Below are 20,011 nucleotides of genomic sequence, written 5' to 3'. Positions count from 1 at the left end.
AAATACCATTTTGTTAGGACCCCATCCTTTTATCAGTGGGGAGGCAGTAGCAGAGAGGGAATCTTTTGTAGGGGCGGAGGCAGCTAAGCCGCATTTGCCGACAGTTAGTTTATAGTTCCGGCCCCCAGCCTGTCTGTCTCTGGCGCAGTGATATAGAAGGGATGCCTGTCTGCCTCACAGTAAGTGTTGAGTGCTGCTGCCGGCTGGTGACAGGTAGGTGATCTTTCTGCTCCCCTTGCACGGCTGCACCTACACACTTTCCCCTGCCTGCAAACTCTGCTCTCAGTCCGGCTGCTTTTCTCCTCTCCTTCCCCACCACTGACAGCTCCACTGCTCCTCTCCCTGTAATCTGTGATTTAAGATCCCAGCTCTGATTACAGCTCTCCTCCCCATTGCCATCTACCATCCTAATGCATATCTTCTCTTCCCTGTTATCAGTTCCTCCTGTCCCCACACAGCAAACCTCCATTCCCTCTTCACCAAATGCCTTCACAGTTGCACCCTTTCCCTGCCAGAAGTTCCTGATAGACTCCTGAGCTCCTCCATTCCCCAGATACTTCTCCCATCCACAGCATGGCTCCCTCCACTTCACACTGTAATCTAGCCTGCACTATCTTCCCTCTTAGCTGTCTGTATCCTAGACTTAGGATCCCTGTCTATTTATTTCATATCCCTGGATCACCCCTCCTAACACTCCCCCCCCCCCCCCAGTGCCTGATGTAAAGGAGAACATATGGAGAGTGTGCTGAGAAAGGGGGAAGTGTTCTGTGTCTCAATCTGAATTGCACTGTTTATGTTTCTGTTTCTCTCCTGAGCTCTCTGTCCACCCCCATTTATCCTGAATCCTGCAATCTCCCCAACCACCCCCCATCCCATCCTGCGATCCCCCCCACCCCAGCCATCCTGCGATCCCCCCATCCCAGCCATCCTGCGATCCCCCTGCAATGTCCCTGTCCACCCCCCATCCCTTCCTGCGATCCCCCCATCTGATCCTGCGATCTCCCCATCCCAGCTATCCTGCGATTCCCCCTTCCCATCCTGTGATCTCCCCATCCCAGCCACCCTGCGATCTCCCCATCCCAGCCACCATACAATCTCCCCATCCCAGCCACCCTGCAATCTCCTCATCCCAGCCACCCTGCAATCTCCCCATCCCAGCCACCCTGCAATCTCCCCATCCCAGCCATCCTGCAATGTACCTGTCCACCCCCCATCCTGCGATCCCCTATCCCATCCTGCGATCCCCCTGCAATGTCCCCCCCCATCCCTTCCTGTGATCCCCCATCTCACCCTGCGATCCCCCATCCCATCCTGCGATCCCCCCACCCCATCCTGCGATCCCCCTACAATGTCCCCATCCACACCCCATCCCATCCTGCGATCTCGCCATCCTGCAATCCCCCTGGAATATCCCCCCCCCCCATCCCTTCCTGCGATCTCCCTGTCCACCACCTGCCGCCCCCCCCCCATCCCATCCTGAGGTCTCTCTGGACATGTGTCCCCATCCAGTGCGCTCCGTGTATTCAGAGGTCAGGATGTATGCATAAATATAAGAGAATTTCTTAGTCCAACTGTATTCAACTAGATTACATTCTTCTATGAAACTTTAAGCAAAATACTCAAAAAAATGTCTAAACAACACACTGAAAAAGGCTGACTTTTGTTAAATGTATCATTTATAAATTATATATATATATATATATATATATATATATATATATATATATATATATATATATACACACACACACACGCAGCAATTTTTTTTTTCCTTTTTTGTTTTTTGAAGCACAGTTCAGAAAAAAAGGCAACAGGCTATTGAAACGTGCAGCATTGCGAAGTGGACCAGAAACAACGCAGGGCACAGGTAAGTGTTATTGCTCAGTTTCACAGCTGGATAGGTACCTACAGTAACTTTGTCTGTATTGGTGCTCTGCAGTCTCTTACTAGGAGAAATGCAATGGTTTCCCTAAATGGAACTTCGGAAGGTAATGTCTTTTGATCTAGCTGCATGCTAGTCTGATTTGTGCTGTATCTTTTAGGTCAGGGGTGCCCAACCTTTTGAATAGCGAGAGCCACTTAAGCAACTTGGTAACCAGTCGTGGGCCACAATGAGCGAGGGCGTGCGGATGACAGGTCACGGCTACTCTATGGGCCCTCCGATCTGCCCAGATGGAAGGGGACAAATTCCCTTCTGTTTTTTGTATTGGAGGTAGGCGAGCGTAAATGGACATCTGTCGCTCTGTAGAGGTGAATTGAGGGTCCCGTTTGGTCGGGCTGATCATGTAAAAAGGGCCTAAGACTGCTTTCAACTGATGTGCTGCGGTGTGCCCACACTGCGGGTGCAGCGTAGTGCACCTGTGTCTATCCTGCGGGTTAGCTGAACTTTGCCATAGACTCCTTCTGTGGCAAAGCCGGCGCTGTAGAGGAAACATCAGCTTATGGGGCTCTGGTCCGCAGCCGCTTTCTTCCTCTACCACCTGCTTCATTCATAACACTGATGCTGTGGTATGGCAAATCGGCAACCTGCAATCTGGGCTTGCCAACCAGCCATCCCAGAGCAGGAGGTCGCGGGCCACATCAGAGGGCTCCGCGGGCAACATGTGGCTCCCAGGCCACTGGTTGGGCACCCCTGTTCTAAGTGTCCCTCATTGTAAAGTTCAAAAGTTGGGAGGTATGCGACCAGTGGGGTGCAGTTACCAGCTGCTGAAATTTCCAGTGTGTGTGGGTGTCATTAGGATTAATGGTACCCGTACGCATCGCCTGCGTTTTCTGTGTGGGTGGTTTGCGTCTGTGGGGATGAGTGTGGACTTGCAGTGAGAACCACCTGCACAACTGTGAACCCGATCATACATTCAAGTCATGCTGTGAATGATAACTGTCTCAAGTGCTTGTTCTCTCAAGAGAACGTTCAGGGACAGTTCACACCACAATTTCTATGTTCCAGGTGCGTTTTTGCATATGTGTGTTTGAGGCCTGAATCACACTTGTGCGGTGCGAATTTCAGCTCTCTTATCTCTGCAGAGAGATAAGAGAAGTGTTCTGCAGATTAGCAACGTTTTAGATGCGAATTTGGAGACCTGGGAGAAGTTCCAGGTGAGAGGAGAGTGGGGGAGAAGTGTATTGAGCTGAATGAGAGAAATTCCTGAAGAGAACAGAACACATCTGCGAATAAGATGCGTACCCATAGAAGATAATGGGACTGAATTCGCACCGCAAGACATAAAAACCGCACACGGTTTGGAGGCAATGCGCAGTGCGGATGCATCGCACATATGTGAACCAGCCTCATTGAAAACAATGTATTTTGAAATGTCCTGCGAATTAGATGCAGTTTAAGCCGCACTCAATTCGCTTAGGTGTGAACCTGGCCTAATACATTCCAGTGCTCTTTATTGTCTTTATTTCATTTGAGGACATGTGAGTTCTGGTTTGTTTTTGATGCATTTGGCCATGTTCAAAATGATTTCCATACAGAAAAAAATTGAATATGTTCTACTTTTGTTGACAGCACTAAATTGCACTGCACTGCACTTTTTGCAGAATAAAAACACACTGAACTGCATCTGGTGTGAACAAGCCGTCAAATCATCAAATGGCTGGTGTCTTAGGCTGGATTCACACCTATGCAGTTTTAGTGCTTTTTTGCATTTTGCAGATTTGCACTACAGAACGTGTTCCATAGGAAATCATGGTAAATGGGCTGTAGTGCAAATCTGCAAAATGCAAAAAGCACTAAAACTGCATAGGTGTGAATCCAGCCTAGGGCTGGGTTTACACCATTGGAAATTGGATGTGGGTTTCCAGGTCCTGCCCCAGGAGACATGTATCAATGCAAAACAATTTTTTTTAAATGGTCTTTTTTTTGGGAGCAGTGATTTTAATAATGCTTAAAGTAAAACAATAAAAGTGAAATATTCCTTTAAATGTCATGCCTGGGGGTGTGTAAAGTATGCCTGTAAAGTAGTGCATGTTTCCTGTGTTTAGAACAGTCCTGCAGCAAAATTCTATTTCTAAAGGAAAAAAGTCATTTAAAACTACTCGCGGCTATTCATGAATTTTCGGGTTCCGGCAATACAGATAAAATTCATTGAAAAAAACGGCACTTTAAATGCGCCACTTTGCAGGCATACTATAGACACCCCCCAGGCATGAAATTTAAAGGAATATTTCACTTTTATTGTTTCGCTTTAAGCATAATTAAAATCACTGGGCCATATTCTCTCTAAATATCCGCCTGCTTCGCTTAGGGCACTTACACTCCGCTGTCCCAACTTACTGGAGCAGGTGTTGTATTCCCCAACCACTTGCTCCATAAGTTGGGACAGCGGAGTGTAAGTGTCCCGGCGTAGCCTGGCGGATCTCCAAGGGGGCGGCTTCTATTCAAATGAAGCGCGCCCCCGATGCAAAAGAACTGGGCATGCGCCGGGCTGCAAAAAGCCCAGTGCGCATGCTCCAGTTCTCGGCGGAAAACGTCAATGACGCCGACGTGTGCGTCATTGACGTAAAGTCGTATTCAAGAACGACTTACGTAAACGACGTATCCGACGAAAAAACACGACGGGGACCCGACGCCATCCGTAACATGGCCTACGCGAGACTTGAGGAAACTTACCCCTCATATAGCAGGGGTAAGTTTCCGCTTACGCAAACGACGTTAGCGACGGTTACGCGACGCGAACTCGTTCGTGAATCGGCGTAGAAGGATCATTTGCATATGCAAATGACTCCTTCATGTAAATGCCATCTAGCGGCGGCCGGCGTCATTGCATTTAAGATCCGCCAGTGTAAGTGACTTACAGATGGCGGATCTTAAGTGTATCTATGCAAAAATGATTCTGAGAATCAGGAGCATAGATACACTGGCCAAAAAAGGGAGTTACGATGGAGTATCCTGAGTTACTCCATCGTAACTTTACTCAGAATATGGCCCACTGCTCCCAAATAAACTGACGTTTTTAAAAAAAACTATTTGCATTGATACATGTCCCCTGGGGCATGACCCAGGTCCCCAAACACTTGATATGACAATAACTTGCATATAAGTCTTTGAAATCAGCACTTTTGGTTTTTCATGTTCATGTCCCATAGACTTTAACGGTGTTGGTGTGTTAGAACAAATTCTTTGCCTGTTCGCAAGTTCTGGTGCGAACCGAACCAGGGGGTTTTCGGCTCATCCTTGGTGACTATATATTAACACCACACCTCTGCACACTGCTATAATATCCTCTCCAGCAAACTATGCAATGAAAACAGAGATTTTTAATTCACACATATTGCTTAAGCTGGCCAACTGTGTCAAAGTAATCCCTCTTATGGCCAGTCCTACATTGCTTTGCCACTGCAAATGCTACGGTGGACGCCATGCCAACCTGGCACATGAAGACACATAGTTTGCTGGTCACACCCTTTAGCACCTGATAGTTTAAATAACACAGGTCAGTGACCAGACCTGAACCTAGTAGCTCTGCCCCATCTTGTGTCTTCATGCCCCAGGTTGGCATAGTGCCCATTGTAGCATTTGCAGTGGCAAAGCAGTGTAGGACTGGCCCTAAGAGGGATTACTTTGACGCAGTTGGCTAGTTTAAGCATGTATTGCAATGTGTGAACTAAAAATCCCTGTGTTTCATTGCATAGTTAGCTGGAAAGGGTGTATAGCAGCTTGCAGGGGTTCTATCCAGTATTTGTGGTGTCATAGCTGGTCACATACGCAGCACCATGTCAATTGCAGAGCAAACAAGGCTAAGATGGCTGCAAGAACTTAACACCTCAGCTCTCACTCCATCCCACATCCGCTGGTGTATATGTAGTGTCCAAACCAATGCTGCCCTGCTCAAGTGGGGAAACTTCAGACAACACTGTTAAGAGACACAGGAGGGCTCAAACGTCCAGTGCCTTTACACCACCATTTTTTTTTAAAATAAAATGAGCCAAAAACATACACACATGAGAAGGTACAAGCATATCAGAACTCAACACCAGCTTAGACAATGCCAACGTTTCTGTGGTTGAAAAGCTAACACTTTTCAGGGGACATGTCCTCTTCCTCAGAGCTGGCCCAACTTGTTGCAGTTCCACAGTGAAAACATAAATTGTGGACATGTTAAGTCATCTCTGAAAAAGGGGCATGTCCCCTAAAACGCGCCAGCTTTCCAACCGCAACTTTGACATGACCTAAGCTGGAGTTGAGTCCTGATATGCTTGTACCTTCTTATGTTTGTGGCTCTTTTTATGAAATAAAATTAGGTGGTGGCAATGCACTAGACGTTTGCGCCCTCCTGTGTCTCTTTACAGGCTAAGATGGCAGCTTCCTTGGCTGTAAAGGATAGCAGGGTTAAGTTTCAATTCAAAATACTGAAGACTAATAGCTTTTATTCTGATAGTTTGTCAGGGTAGTGAAAAAACATAGTGAGTAGCCCCAAATTCTGCCATGTTTGCAAGAAAACTTTATTTTTTAACTGCTTTTGGACCGCCCCATGTACATTTACTGCAGTGGGATGGCCTCTCTGCGCTAAGAAAACTTTATAGCTCCTGATGTGATTGGACACAGCAGAAGCCAATCAGCGGGTCCGGCGGACGCGATGTCCTCTGATACCCACCGATCGTTCCAGAGGCATACAGAATGGTGGTCTGCCTATGTAAACAAGACAGATCACCGTTCTGTAACATGAGAAGACAGAGATTTTGGCCCAGATTCTCGTATCTGGGCGTAAAACTGTGCCGGCATAACGTATCTGGTTTACGTTACGCCGCCGCAAGTTTTACAGGCAAGTGCTTTATTCACAAAGAACTTGCCTGTAAAGTTGCGGCGGCGTAGCGTAAATCACCCGGCGCAAGCCCACCTAATTCAAATTAGGCGGGTAGGGGGCGTATAGCATTTAAATTAGGCGAGTTCCCGCGCCGAACGTAATGCGCATGCGCCGTCCCTAAAATTTCCCGACGTGCATTGCTCTAAATGACATCGCAAGGACGTCATTGGTAAATGGCGTCCAGCCCCATTCACGGACGACTTACGCAAACAACGTAAATTTTATTTGTGTCGCAAATCTAACGTAAACGTCGTAACTTCACTGCGTCGGCCGCGCGTACATTCAGGAATTCGCGTATTTTGCTAATTTGCATACTCGACGGGGAAAACGACGGAGGCGACACCTAGCGGCAAAAAAAAAAATTGCATTTAAGATCCGACAGCGTAAGAGCCTTACGCCTGTCGGATCTAATGGATATCTATGCGTAACTGATTCTAAGAATCAGTCACATAGATACGACGGCCCAGATTAGGACTTACGACGGCGTACATTGCATTGCGCCGTCGTAAGCCCTTTGAGAATCTGGGCCTTTGTGTTTCTGCTAGGCAGGAACACAGATCTCTGCCTTTAACAGTACAAGCACCCCCCCTCCCACAGTTACAAAGCACTCTTTAGGGACACATTTAACCCTTATGTTAATCCCTTCTCTGCCATTGTCATTAGTACAGTAACAGTGCATATTATTTAGCACCGATCACTGTATTGGTGTCACTGGTCCCCCAAAAAGTGTCACTTAGTCTTGCCTGATTTGTCTGCTGTAATCCCGCTATAAATTACTGATCGCCACCAATACTAGTAAAAAATATAAAAAAAAATCCATAAAAATATCCCATAGTTTGTAGACGCTATAACTTTGCTGAAAACCAATCAGTATGCGCTTATTGGGATTTCGGTTACCAAATATATGTAGCAGAATCCATATTGGCCTACATTGATGAAGAGATTTGATTTTCTTTTAATTTTTATTGGATGTGTTTTATAGCAGAAATTAAAAATATATATATATTTTTTTAATTGTCTGTCTTTTTTTGTTTATAGAGCAAAAAATAAAAACGTCAGAGGTGACGAAATACCACCAAAAAAAGCTTGATTGGTGGGAAAAAAAGGACATACATTTTATTTGGGTACAGCGTCGCACAACCGCGCAATTACCAGTCAAAGTAACGCAATGCCATATCGCAAAAAAATGGTCTGGTCATGAAGGGGGTAAACCTTCCTGGGGCTGAAGTGGTTAAAAATATATATATATTACAGTAAAACCTTGGTTTGAGAGTAACTTGGTTTGAGAGCGTTTTGTAAGACAATCAAAAATTTGACTTGATATACAAGCGATGTCTTGATATACAAGTAGCGTCATGTCACAACTGAGTATAAAAGAGAAGAGAGGAGCCTCTAAGTGTACAAATATGGTTACATGTAATAAAGGTACAACATTTAGCAACATTTAGCAGGCGCCTCTCTTCTTTTTTATACTCTGTAGCCCTTGTTGGATTTTGCTTCTAAACCCATTGTGGAGGCTGCCATTTGTGGATGGACATTTTATGGTTACACAACTTATCACATTACTATAATCTTTTTATATGGACTATAAATTAAAGGATTTATGAATAAATGGTTGTGGAACGAATCATTTGAGTTTCCATTATTTCTTATGGGAAAATTTGCTTTGATGTACAAGTGCTTTGGATTGCAAGGATGTTTCTGGAACTAATTATGCTCGCAATTCAAGGTTTTACTGTATTTTATTTATTGACTTTTTCAAAGAACAGGGGTGTTAAAGCTGTGTATAAAAACTGCTGTAGAAGGCGATGCTACTTCATACCACATGGTGGCACTGCAGCTATAGCGACGTTATCGTCACTCATTGAAAGTTTCCCTAAACTCTGCTGCATCAGGAGCCTGCGTGCGCGCTCTTGTGAGCTGCAGGACGAGCCGCGCTCCTCCCCGTGCCATCCCGCCCTCCTCACCGCAAGGGGTCGCTACTGTCACAGCTGCGCTCCCTCAGATCTATTAACCCGGAGAGTGAAGGGTGTCCGTCTCTACATCCGGCTCCCCAGTTCACGTCTTTTTTCGGACTTGTGTATGTGACGACGTCACCCCGGGGGCGCGACACCAGGAGCCTGTGTGTGCAGACTAGAAGAAACCTAGGCGGCCGGCCGAGGTGGAGAGCTCCGCTGGTGTCCCGCGGCCGCAGCCAACAAGCAAAGCGTCTCTCTCATCTGCGGGAGCATTCGAGGCGTCACCGGGAGCGCAGCGCACCAAGCCCTCCCCGTGCTCCCGCCTCAGGCTCGTCACACCTGGGAAAAGTTTCCGGGAGCGCGCACGGAGGAAAGCGGGACATGTAGAGGGGCGGAAGCTGGGAGCAGCCCCCCATGTGGTGAAGGAAGTTCATAGCCACAGAGAGTGTGTGAGAAGAGAGGGGCGGTACTGGCTATTCTTAACTTCAGCTCTCCACCTGCTGCTCCCACACCCAGTCCTCTATCTATAGAGGGAGCTTCCCTTCCCTGGGATTCCATGTGGACACAGCTACCATCAGCATCTTCTCCTCTGCCTCTGGGCCCTGGATATATGGGGGCAGCCCATGTTGCCTGAGCTTCCTCTTCCTCTTGCACCCACCTCAGGACCACAGTGGAGGGAGTCCTTTTCCTGATGTATTATGCCAGCTGGTAACGCACATGTGTGATCACCTACCCAAACCAACACACTGCTACAGCCCCCCTCTTCTTTATATTGGAGGAACTAGTGGCCTGAGGGTTGTTGTGAATCCTTGCAAAAGATAAGGTCTACTGTGAAGCATGGAAGGACTGTCCCTTAGTGATGCTGAGCAGAAATACTACTCTGATCTGTTTGCCTACTGTGACACTGACAGCACCAAGAAAGTGGCCTCCAATGGGCGGGTGTTGGAACTTTTCAGGGCAGCACAGCTCCCTAGTGAGGTGTCTTTGCAGGTAAACAAAAAAATCATGTAAACGCGTATATCGTTTTCAAGCTTCTGTTGACATCCTGACCTGTCAAAGGTTTCATTATTAGTTTTGGATCCTGGGAAGGAGTAGAACTTCTGTCAAGTTTTTATTGCTGCTTGTGACTTTTGTCAGATTTGCTCTGTAGCACCAGAACAAAAAGTGAGGGGAATGGTGGCCACCAGGACTAGATGTGAGGGCAACGGAGGTCATCAGGGCTAGTCCTAAAAAGAATGGCGGCCGAGCAGGGCTATTAGAGGCGAGGGGACTGGCGGCCGAGCAGGGCTATTAGAGGCGAGGGGACTGGCGGCCGAGCAGGGCTACTAGAGGCGAGGGGACTGGCGGCTTAGAGGCGAGGAGACTGGCGGCCGAGCAGGACTACTAGAGGCGAGGGGACTGGCGGCCGAGCAGGGCTACTAGAGGCGAGGGGACTGGCGGCCGAGCAGGGCTACTAGAGGCGAGGGGACTGGCGGCCAAGCAGGGCTACTAGAGGGGACTGGCGGCCGAGCAGGGCTACTAGAGGCGAGGGGACTGGCGGCCGAGCAGGGCTACTAGAGGGGACTGGCGGCTTAGAGGTGAGGGGACTGGCGGCCAAAAAGGGCTACTAGAGGCGAGGGGACTGGCGGCCGAGCAGGGCTGCTAGAGGGGACTGGCGGCAGGGCTGCTAGAGGCGAGGGGACTGGCGGGCGAGCAGGGCTGCTAGAGGCGAGGGGACTGGCGGCTTAGAGGCGAGGGGACTGGCGGCTTAGAGGCGAGGGGACTGGCGGCTTAGAGGCGAGGGGACTGGCGGCTTAGAGGCGAGGGGACTGGCGGCTTAGAGGCGAGGGGACTGGCGGCCGAGCAGGGCTACTAGAGGCGAGGGGACTGGCGACCAAGCAGGGCTACTAGAGGCGAGGGGACTGGCGGCTTAGAGGCGAGGGGACTGGCGGCTTAGAGGCGAGGGGACTGGCGGCTTAGAGGCGAGGGGACTGGCGGCTGAGCAGGGCTACTAGAGGCGAGGGGACTGGCGGCTGAGCAGGGCTACTAGAGGCGAGGGGACTGGCGGCCAAGCAGGGCTGCTAGAGGGGACTGGCGGCCGAGCAGGGCTGCTAGAGGCGAGGGGACTGGCGGCCGAGCAGGGCTGCTAGAGGGGACTGGCGGCCGAGCAGGGCTGCTAGAGGCGAGGGGACTGGCGGCCGAGCAGGGCTGCTAGAGGGGACTGGCGGCCGAGCAGGGCTGCTAGAGGGGAGGGGACTGGCGCCCGAGCAGGGCTACTAGAGGGGAGGGGACTGGCGGCTTAGAGGCGAGGGGACTGGCGGCCGAGCAGGGCTACTAGAGGCGAGGGGACTGGCGGCCGAGCAGGGCTACTAGAGGCGAGGGGACTGGCGGCTTAGAGGCGAGGGGACTGGCGGCCGAGCAGGGCTGCTAGAGGCGAGGGGACTGGTGGCCGAGCAGGGCTGCTAGAGGCGAGGGGACTGGCGCCTGAGCAGGGCTACTACTTTGTATTGCTGCTTGTGACTTTTGTCAGATTTGCTCTGTAGCACCAGAACAAAAAGTGAGGGGAATGGTGGCCACCAGGACGAGATGTGAGGGCAACGGAGGTCATGAGGGCTAGTCCTAAAAAGAATGGTGGCCGAGCAGGGCTACTAGAGGCAAGGGGACTGGCGGCCGAGCAGGGCTACTAGAGGTGAGGGGTAAGAAGTAACTGACAGTGTTTTTTTAAAGCTAAACATTTTTTATTACCTAATTGGTTGTAAACCCTCAAATATACTAAGTGAACAGCCTCAGATGATACACAGAGATGAAACAAATCCTCCTACAGAAGTTTTACATGCATCATGTCTTCAGCTTTATATACTGTTTAGAACGTGCAAGTCCTGTTAGAATTTTCTCTTCCTGATTCACCTGTGGGTGTAGATTCTTGCCATACACTGTGAGACAGCTGATTGGAGGAAATTTGCGTGCACACACCCCCCAATCCACATAGGCAGAGATTTGCAGAGCTGTGCTTTGAATAGACCAGCTCTCTGCTAATCTATAGCACCCTCCCTGACACAAAATTCAGGCTGGTTTTTACAGTTGACTGAGAACTTGTCAGAAGTTATGCTGATAACAGAAGAACGGAGCAGGAGAAAGGACTTTGAAGAGATAGGAAAACACTGCAGATGTATGTGCCCAACTCAAATTTAATGAATCCGATTTACATCCACTTTATTGCATTACCTGCATTAAGGTAAGAAAAACCTTCCACTAGTTGCACTCCCATAAACCCTTACTTAAGTCCTGTATCAGTCCAGCCCATATGCAGCAGTGCTGGTTCTGTCCCCTCTCTTACAGGCTTGGAGACAGAGGCAGGCACTGCATGTGGTGAGAGACACACAGCCCAGCTTAGGAGCGATCCCACAGGTGTGCCCCCATAGGAAGCAGCTTGCTGTCTGGGTGCACCAAGAAGAGTAGTAACTGAGAGCACTGGCAGGGAACCCCAGAAGAGGGGGTTCGGGCCTGCAGGTAGGTATGCTTGTTATTTAAGGCACAATGGGGGTTATTTATGAAAGGCAAATGCACTTTGCACTACAAGTGCAGTTGTTGAAGATCTAAGGGGGACAAATAAAAAACAGCATTTTAGCTTGCACATGATTGGATGATAAAATCAGCAGAGCTTCCCCTCATTTCAGAGCTTCCCCTCAGATCTACAGCAACTGCACTTACAAGTGCACTTATAGTGCAAAGTGGATTTGTCTTTCGTAAATAACCCCCAATGCCTTTACAATCTTTAATCTTTCCCTCCTCACTATAAAAAGTGCTTTTTGTTTCTCTGTCCCTGTTGGTGAGATTTCATATTACAGTACATCTTGTCCCCCTGCCTCTCCTGTCGGAGCCGAAGTGACATATTATAAACATTATCCACCCGATTCAAAACAAACTTTTTGGCTGGTGTTGGGCTTTTTTTAACAAAAATAAATCGGTTTTGTTTAAGGCTGCAGATGTGTTTTTTTCAATATTTTTTTTCTCTTTGAAACGTGTCTATATAGGCTAGACTTAGTGTTACTAAACTCACAACAGTAAAATCGGTCTGTATATGCAGTAAAGCATGTTTTATTCTCCCTGTGGAACCTAAGGGGTTAATCCTCTGCATTGTGTATCTCCTCTGATCCTCCCCTTCTTGCATTGTCCACAAAACAGTTAGTTTTTTTTGTGTATTGCTAGTTTGTTTAGTTTTTATTTTAAGTGGGGGGGGGGGGGGGGGGGGGGGGGATCAGCACAGGGCCAATTGGCACTGTCCAGGGGTCCTGCAGCCTCATAGGACGGAGGAGAATAAAAACTCCTCCTACACGTTTTAACCTAACACTGATAGAAGTCAGAAGACTGTTATATACTGCTGATGAGAAAAGGTATTTAGCAGTTTATATGTACTAAAATTATTGCTGTTCTGTGGGAGACCGGATATAGTGACTGCAGGGTCCTGGGTTTAGTAACACTTTAATGCATGGCAGTTGGAGTATCTGACTATTGTACTGTTCCCTGAAACTTCCACGCTGTTCTCCCTAAACTGTATGTTTGTTTGTTTATTAACTGAGCACATACTCCTGGCATCAGCTGTATCTTCGGGGACATGGGGCTATTGTCTTCAAAAAATCCCACACACCTGAAGAATAATCTAGTACAGGGTTTGACAAATTTGCTTTGAATCTAGGAGCCAGCTAAAAAAGTTAGGAGCCAGAAAACGCGCCCCCGTCGAGCTCGCGCGCAGAAGCGAACGCATACGTGAGTAGCGCCCGCATATGTAAACGGTATTCAAACCACACGTGAGGTATCGTCGCGATCGTTGGAGCCAGAGCAATAATTCTAGCTCTAGACCTCCTCTGTAACGCAAAACATGCAACCTGTAGATTTTTTTAAACGTCGCCTTTGGAGATTTTAAAGGGTAAAAGTTTGTTGGCATTCCACGAGCAGATGCAATTTTGAAGCGTGACATGTTGGGTATCAATTTACTCGGCGTAACATTATCTTTCACAATATAAAAAAAATAGGGGTAACTTTACTGGTGTCTTATTTTTTATTTTAAAAAAGTTGTTATTTTTCCCCAAAAAAGTGCGCTTGCAAGACCGCTGCGCAAATACGGCGTGACAAAGTATTGCAACGATCGCCATTTTATTCTCTAGGGTGTTAGAATAAAAAATATATATGTTTGGGGGTTCTAATTAGAGGGAAGGAGATGGCAGTGAAAAATGACACTTTTTTTTAGAATTGCTGTTTTAACTTGTAATGCCAACGGCCACCACCAGATGGCGCCAGCTCACAGAAGGATACAGAGGGACTTCACAAGGCCGCGGCTTGAATTACCGGCCCCGCCGCAATCACACGGAGGGGGAGGTGGGGGCGCACGGAGACACAGGATCCTCTGCCTCCGTGCGCCCCCACGCCACGGCCTCAATTACCGGCCGCCGGGTCACAATTTCTTGTCGCAATTGCGACCTGGCGCCCAGGGATTGTCGACCCCCTGATCTAGTAGCATTTGAGTGTAATATGATTGTTTTCTATTATGATCAGCAGGCAGCTGTTTCAGTAGCTTTAAAGCGGATCTCCACTCTAAAGTGAAGTCCCGCTGATCGGCACCCTCCCCCCCCCCCTCCGGTGTCACATTTGACACCTTTCAGGGGGGAGGGGGGTGCAGATACCTGTCTACAGACAGGTATCTGCACCCACTTCCGGCCCTACGATACGGGCAAAAGACAGGTTTTTTCCTTGCTTCCCGTCCGTCCCCCGTTGTATGCTGGGAACACTCGGCTCCCAGCACACAGCGGGAGCCAATCGGCGGGCGCAGCGCGACTCGCGCATGCGCCGTAGGGAACCGGGCAGTGAAGCCGGAGCGCTTCACTTCCTGGTTCCCTCACCGTGGATGGAGGGGGGAGCAGCAGGGTGACGAGCGATCGGCTCGTCATCTGCTGCGATCGGCGCTGGACTCCAGGACAGGTAAGTGTCCTTATATTAAAAGTCAGCAGCTGCAGTATTTGTAGCTGCTGGCTTTTAACCACTTCCATACAGGGCACGTATACACCTTCCCGCCCAAGCCAATTTTCAGCTTTCAGCACTGTCGCAATTTGAATGGCAATTGCGCGGTCATGCTACACTGTACCCAAACAAAATTGGCGTCCTTTTTTACCCACAAATAGAGCTTTCTTTTGGTGGTATTTGATCACCTCTGCGTTTTTTTTTTTTTTTTTTTTTTTTGCGCAACAACTAAAAAAAGACAGAAAATTTTGAAAAAAATGAAGTTTTTATTTTTTTCTGTAATTTTTTTGTAAATAAGTACGTTTTCTCTTTCAATTACGGGCACTGATATGGTGGCACTGATGGGCACAGATGAGATGGCACTGATGGACATCGACAAGGTAGTACTGATGGGCACAGATGAGGTGGCACTGATTGGCGGCGCTGGTATGCGGCACTGATGGGCACACATAGGCGGCACTGATGGGCACTCATGGGCGGCACTGATGGGCACTCATGGGCGGCACTGATGGGCACTCATGGGCGGCACTGATGGGCACGTATGTGCGGCACTGATGGGCACTCATGGGCGGCACAGATGGGCACTCATGGGCGGCACAGATGGGCACTCATGGGCGGCACAGATGGGCACTCATGGGCGGCACAGATGGACACTGTGGGGCGTCACTGATGGACACTGTGGGGCGGCACTGATTTACTTGTTGCCAGTCAGTGCCCATTTGTGGGCACTGATTGGCATCTTTTTTTTTTTTTTTTACTTTTTTTTTCCCCATTTTTTTTTTGTTTTGCCCTTCCCTGGTGGGCATCCCTGGTGGTCCATGTGGCGATCCGAGGGGGGGCTGCGCTGATAAACAATCAGTGCGAACCCCCCCTGTCAGGAGAGCCGCCGATCGGCTCTCCTCTACTCGCGTCTGTCAGACGCGAGTGAGGAAGAGCCATCGACGGCTCTTCCTGTTTACATCGTGATCAGCCGTGGTTGGACACGGCTGATCACGTGGTAAAGAGTCTCCGTGAGAGACTCTTTACCGAGATCGGTGTTGCGGGGTGTCAGACTGACACCCCGCAACAACGATCGCCGCGATGCGCGCCCCCGGGGGCGCGCAGCGGCTGAGAATCCTGAGGACGTCATATGACGTCCAGTCAGGATTCTACAACCACTTTGCCGACGTCAATTTGTCATTGGCGGGCGGCAAGTGGTTAATATATTTTTTTAGTGGCACATCCGCTTTAACCACTTAAAGCGGTTCTCCACCCTAAAGTGGAGTCCCGCTGATCGGAACCCTCCCCCCCTCCGGTGTCACATTTGACACCTTTCAGGGGGGAGGGGGGTGGGGGGTGCAGATACCTGTCTAAAGACAGGTATTTGCACCCACTTCCGGCCACACGCTACAGGCAATAGACGGGTTTTTCTGACTTCCCGTCTGTCGCCCGTTGTGTGCTGGGAACACTCGGCTCCCAGCACACAGCGTGTGAGCCAATCGGCGGGCATATGAAAACGGTGTTCAAACCGCACAAGTGAGGTATCGTTGGATTGAGAGCAATAATTCTAGCCCTAGACCTCCTTTAACTTAAAAGATGCAACCTATAGAATTTTTTTTAAACGTCGCCTATGGAGATTTTTAACCACTTCCCTACCGGCGCATTGTAAAATGACGCCGGCAGGGACCCTATCTCGATCCGGGTGGACGTCATATGACGTCCTGTGTTCCCGGCGATCTAGGGCACGCGCGTGCCCGCGATTGCCGGTAATCACGGCAGGAGTGTGGATCTGTGTGTGTCCACCTCCTGTCAGCGGTGAGGAGACCAATGTGTGTTCCCAGTACAGAGGAACACACATCGGTCTCCTCCCCTTGTGAGTCCCCTCCCCCCTACAGTTAGAACACACCTTAGGGAACATATTAACCCCTTCAGCGCCCCCTAGTGGTTAACCCCTTCCCTGCCAGTCACATTCACCCTGTAATCAATGCATATTTATAGCATTAATCGCTGTATAAATGTGAATGGTCCCAAAAAAGTGTCCGATGTGTTCGCCGCAATGTGACGGTCACAGTAAAAAATCGCAAATCGCCGCCAATACTAGTAAAAAAATTAATAAAATAAAAATGCCATAAATCGATCGCTTATTTTGCGCAAACCAATCAATATATAGGATTATTGCGATTTTTTCTTTTTTTTTTTTTTATTACCAAAAATATGTAGAAGAATACGTATCGACCTAAACTGAGGGGGAAAAAAAAGTTTAAAAAAAAAAAAAAAAAATTGTGATATTTATTAAATAAAAAAGTAAACAATATTGTGTTTTTTTTTTAACTGCTTGCCGACCAGCCGCCGTCATTCTACGGCGGCAGGTCGGCTCTCCTGGGCGAGAGCCCGTAGCTCTACGTCGGCTCTTTGAGCCGCCACTAGGTAAACACACAGCTCTCGGTCCTGTCAGCGGGGGAAATGCTGATCTTCTGTTCATACAATGTATGAACAGAGGATCAGTGTTTCCCCTAGTGTGTCCACCCCCCCCCCCCCCCACAGTAAGAACACACCCAGGCATACTTAACCCCTTCCCCGCCCCCTAGTGTTAACCCCTTCACTGCCAGTGTCATTTTTATAGTAATCCAATGCATTTTTATAGCACTGATCGCTATAAAAATGCCAATGGTCCCAAAAATGTGTCAAAAGTGTCCGAAGTGTCCGCCATAATGTCGCAGTACCGAAAAAAAATCGCTGATTGCCACCATTACTAGTAAAAAAAAATATTAATAAAAATGCCATAAAAATACCCCCTATTTTGTAAACGCTATAACTTTTGCGCAAACCAATCAACGCTTATTGCGATTTTTTTTTTTTTTTTTTTACGAAAAATATATAGAAGAATACGTATCGGCCTAAACTGAGGAAAAAAAAATGTTTTTTTTATATATTTTTGGGGGATATTTATTATGGCAAAAAGTAAAAAATATTAATTTTTTTCAAAATTGTCGCTATATTTTTGTTTATAGCGCAAAAAATAAAAACCGCAGAGGTGATCAAATACCACCAAAAGAAAGCTCTATTTGTGGGAAAAAAGGACGCCAATTTTGTTTGGGAGCCACGTCGCACGACCGCGCAATTGTCTGTTAAAGCGACGCAGTCCCGAATCGCAAAAAGGTCTCTGGGCAGCAATATGGTCCGGGGGGTAAGTGGTTAAATTGTCGCTCTTTTGTTTATAGCGCAAAAAAAAAAAAACGCAGAGATGATCAAATACCACCAAACGAAAGCTCTATTTGTGGGGGGAAAAAAACATAAAGATTTAGTTTGGGTACAGTGTTGCATGACCACGCAATTGTCATTCAAAGTGCAACAGGGCTGAAAGCTAAAAATTGGTCTGGGCAGGAAGGGGGTGAAAATGCCCTGTATGGAAGGCGTTAAGGGTAAAAGTTTGACGCCATTCCACGAGCAGGCGCAATTTTGAAGCGTGACATGTTGGGTATCCATTTCCTCGGCGTAACATTATTTTTCACAATATAAAAAAAATGGGCTAACTTTACGTTTTTTTTTTTATTTAAAAAAAGTGCGCTTGTAAGACCGCTGCGCAAATACGGCGTGACAAAGTATTGCAATGATCCCCATTTTATTCTCTAGGGTGTTGGAATAAAAAATATATATATGTTTGGGGGTTCCAAGTAATTTTCTAGCAAAAAGTTGTGCGATTTTTGCGGTGAGTACATGAAAAAAAGTATCGCTACTTGTACTCGGTCCTAAAAAAGTGGTATCGGGACAACCCTAACCCCCACAAAACTAACCCTAGCATAACCCTAACCCCTTCCAAACCCTAGTCGATTACTATTACTCGCCATACCCTATCCCTCGCCTAACTTTAACCCCAGCCTAACCCTAACCCCTGCAAACCCCAACCCCTCCAACTATGACGGAGAGAGGCAGGTGAAGAGATAAAATTTACTTTAATGTAATAATTAGTCTTTCCACAGGTGGAATACTTATTCTGAACCTAGTATTAAGTCACTCTAGATGGCTAGACACCAAGCCAAGTAACTCATCACGAGTTAGCCCGACTTAGTTGGGGTAGGCAGTACACTTTGGTGGGGGTGGGTCAGCCACGCCCTGTGACCTCTGGGTACCCGCCTTCTGACCTGTGACCTCTGGGGGAGGTCCCTGTTCCAATTCCCGAGTCCTAGCCATATTCTTCAATGGGAAACCCTAACCCTAACCGAGAATTAGAATAAGAGGTGGCCATTAGCAACATTCAACGTGTGAACAATTGGTGCACATGGACACGGATGTTCTCACCTGTTAATTGACATCCGTGTATAGTTAAAAAAAAAAAAAAAAATATTATGTGCACGAAGATCATTATAGAGGACCCAAAATTGACCCCTATCTTTACAATTGGCAATGATGGGATGTACTCAATATCGATGTCTTCTCCTCTTCTTCCTCATGCACTGCTGCAGCAGCAATGACAACTGCGGTGGCAGAATATTGAGTAGCAAGAAATGGTAAGGTGTGCCAAGGTAGTAAGAAAAACACCTCAGTCTTACCACATCCCTAAACTAGAACTGTCTGTGTACACCACAAGTGGTGTGTTTTCCTCGACGGGACTTTACATTGGAAGACTGGGTTTGTTTATGACAAAAAATTTGGTCAAGAAGGTATCAAAATTGTATACATTTATTAATTAAATTGAATGACGGCCAGGACTTGACATAAAAGACAGCATCCAGGTGACCAAGGGGAATGAACATGGGAAATACACTTGTCGGCGGCAAGATTATTCAATCAGAAATGGATGAAGAAGACTAGGACAGCCGCACTCCAAAAAAGCGTTCCTTTTTGATAAAATAGGTCACAAAACTAACATGTCACAGCAGAAATCAGAAAAACACAGCTGACGCGTTTCACACTGTCATACAGTGCTTAGTCATAGCTATGACCCGCAGACCTGATTGCAGCCGGTGTCCCAAGATTGGGTCACAGAGCTGAAGAACGGGGAGAGGTGAGTGTAAACAAACCTTCCCCGTTCTTCTCTGTGGCTTTTCACTGATCGTCTGTTCCCTGTTATGGGGAACGACGATCAGTGATATCACACGTCCAGCCACGCCCCCCTACAGTAAGAAACGCTTCCTTAGGGCACACTTAACCCCCTTAGCGCCCCCTAGTGGTTAACCCCTTCACTCCCAAAAATGTGTCCGATGTGTCTGCCATAATGTCGCAGTCACGAAAAAAATTGCTGTTTGCCGACATTACTAATATTATTATTAT

At 47.8% G+C, this 20,011-nt stretch overlaps 1 protein-coding gene across 4 annotated transcripts in view; it reads left to right on the top strand.

The window, feature by feature from the left end:
* The first annotated feature begins 8,796 nt into the window (after window positions 1-8,796).
* The window catches only part of REPS1 (RALBP1 associated Eps domain containing 1), a 137,495-nt gene continuing 126,280 nt past the window's right edge, over window positions 8,797-20,011 (top strand). For 2 of the 4 annotated variants that reach the window (XM_040350537.1, XM_040350534.1), the window contains exon 1: window positions 8,798-9,757. In XM_040350537.1, coding sequence (XP_040206471.1) covers window positions 9,605-9,757 — 153 coding nt within the window. In that variant the 5' untranslated portion in view covers window positions 8,798-9,604. Of the gene's footprint in view, window positions 9,758-20,011 lie in introns of all 4 variants that reach the window. The other 2 variants (XM_040350535.1, XM_040350536.1) reach the window with 2 other exon arrangements.

This window comes from Rana temporaria, chromosome 4 (assembly GCF_905171775.1).
Source record: "Rana temporaria chromosome 4, aRanTem1.1, whole genome shotgun sequence".
NCBI lineage: Eukaryota > Metazoa > Chordata > Amphibia > Anura > Ranidae > Rana > Rana temporaria.
This window is presented reverse-complemented; position numbering and strand designations above follow the sequence as displayed.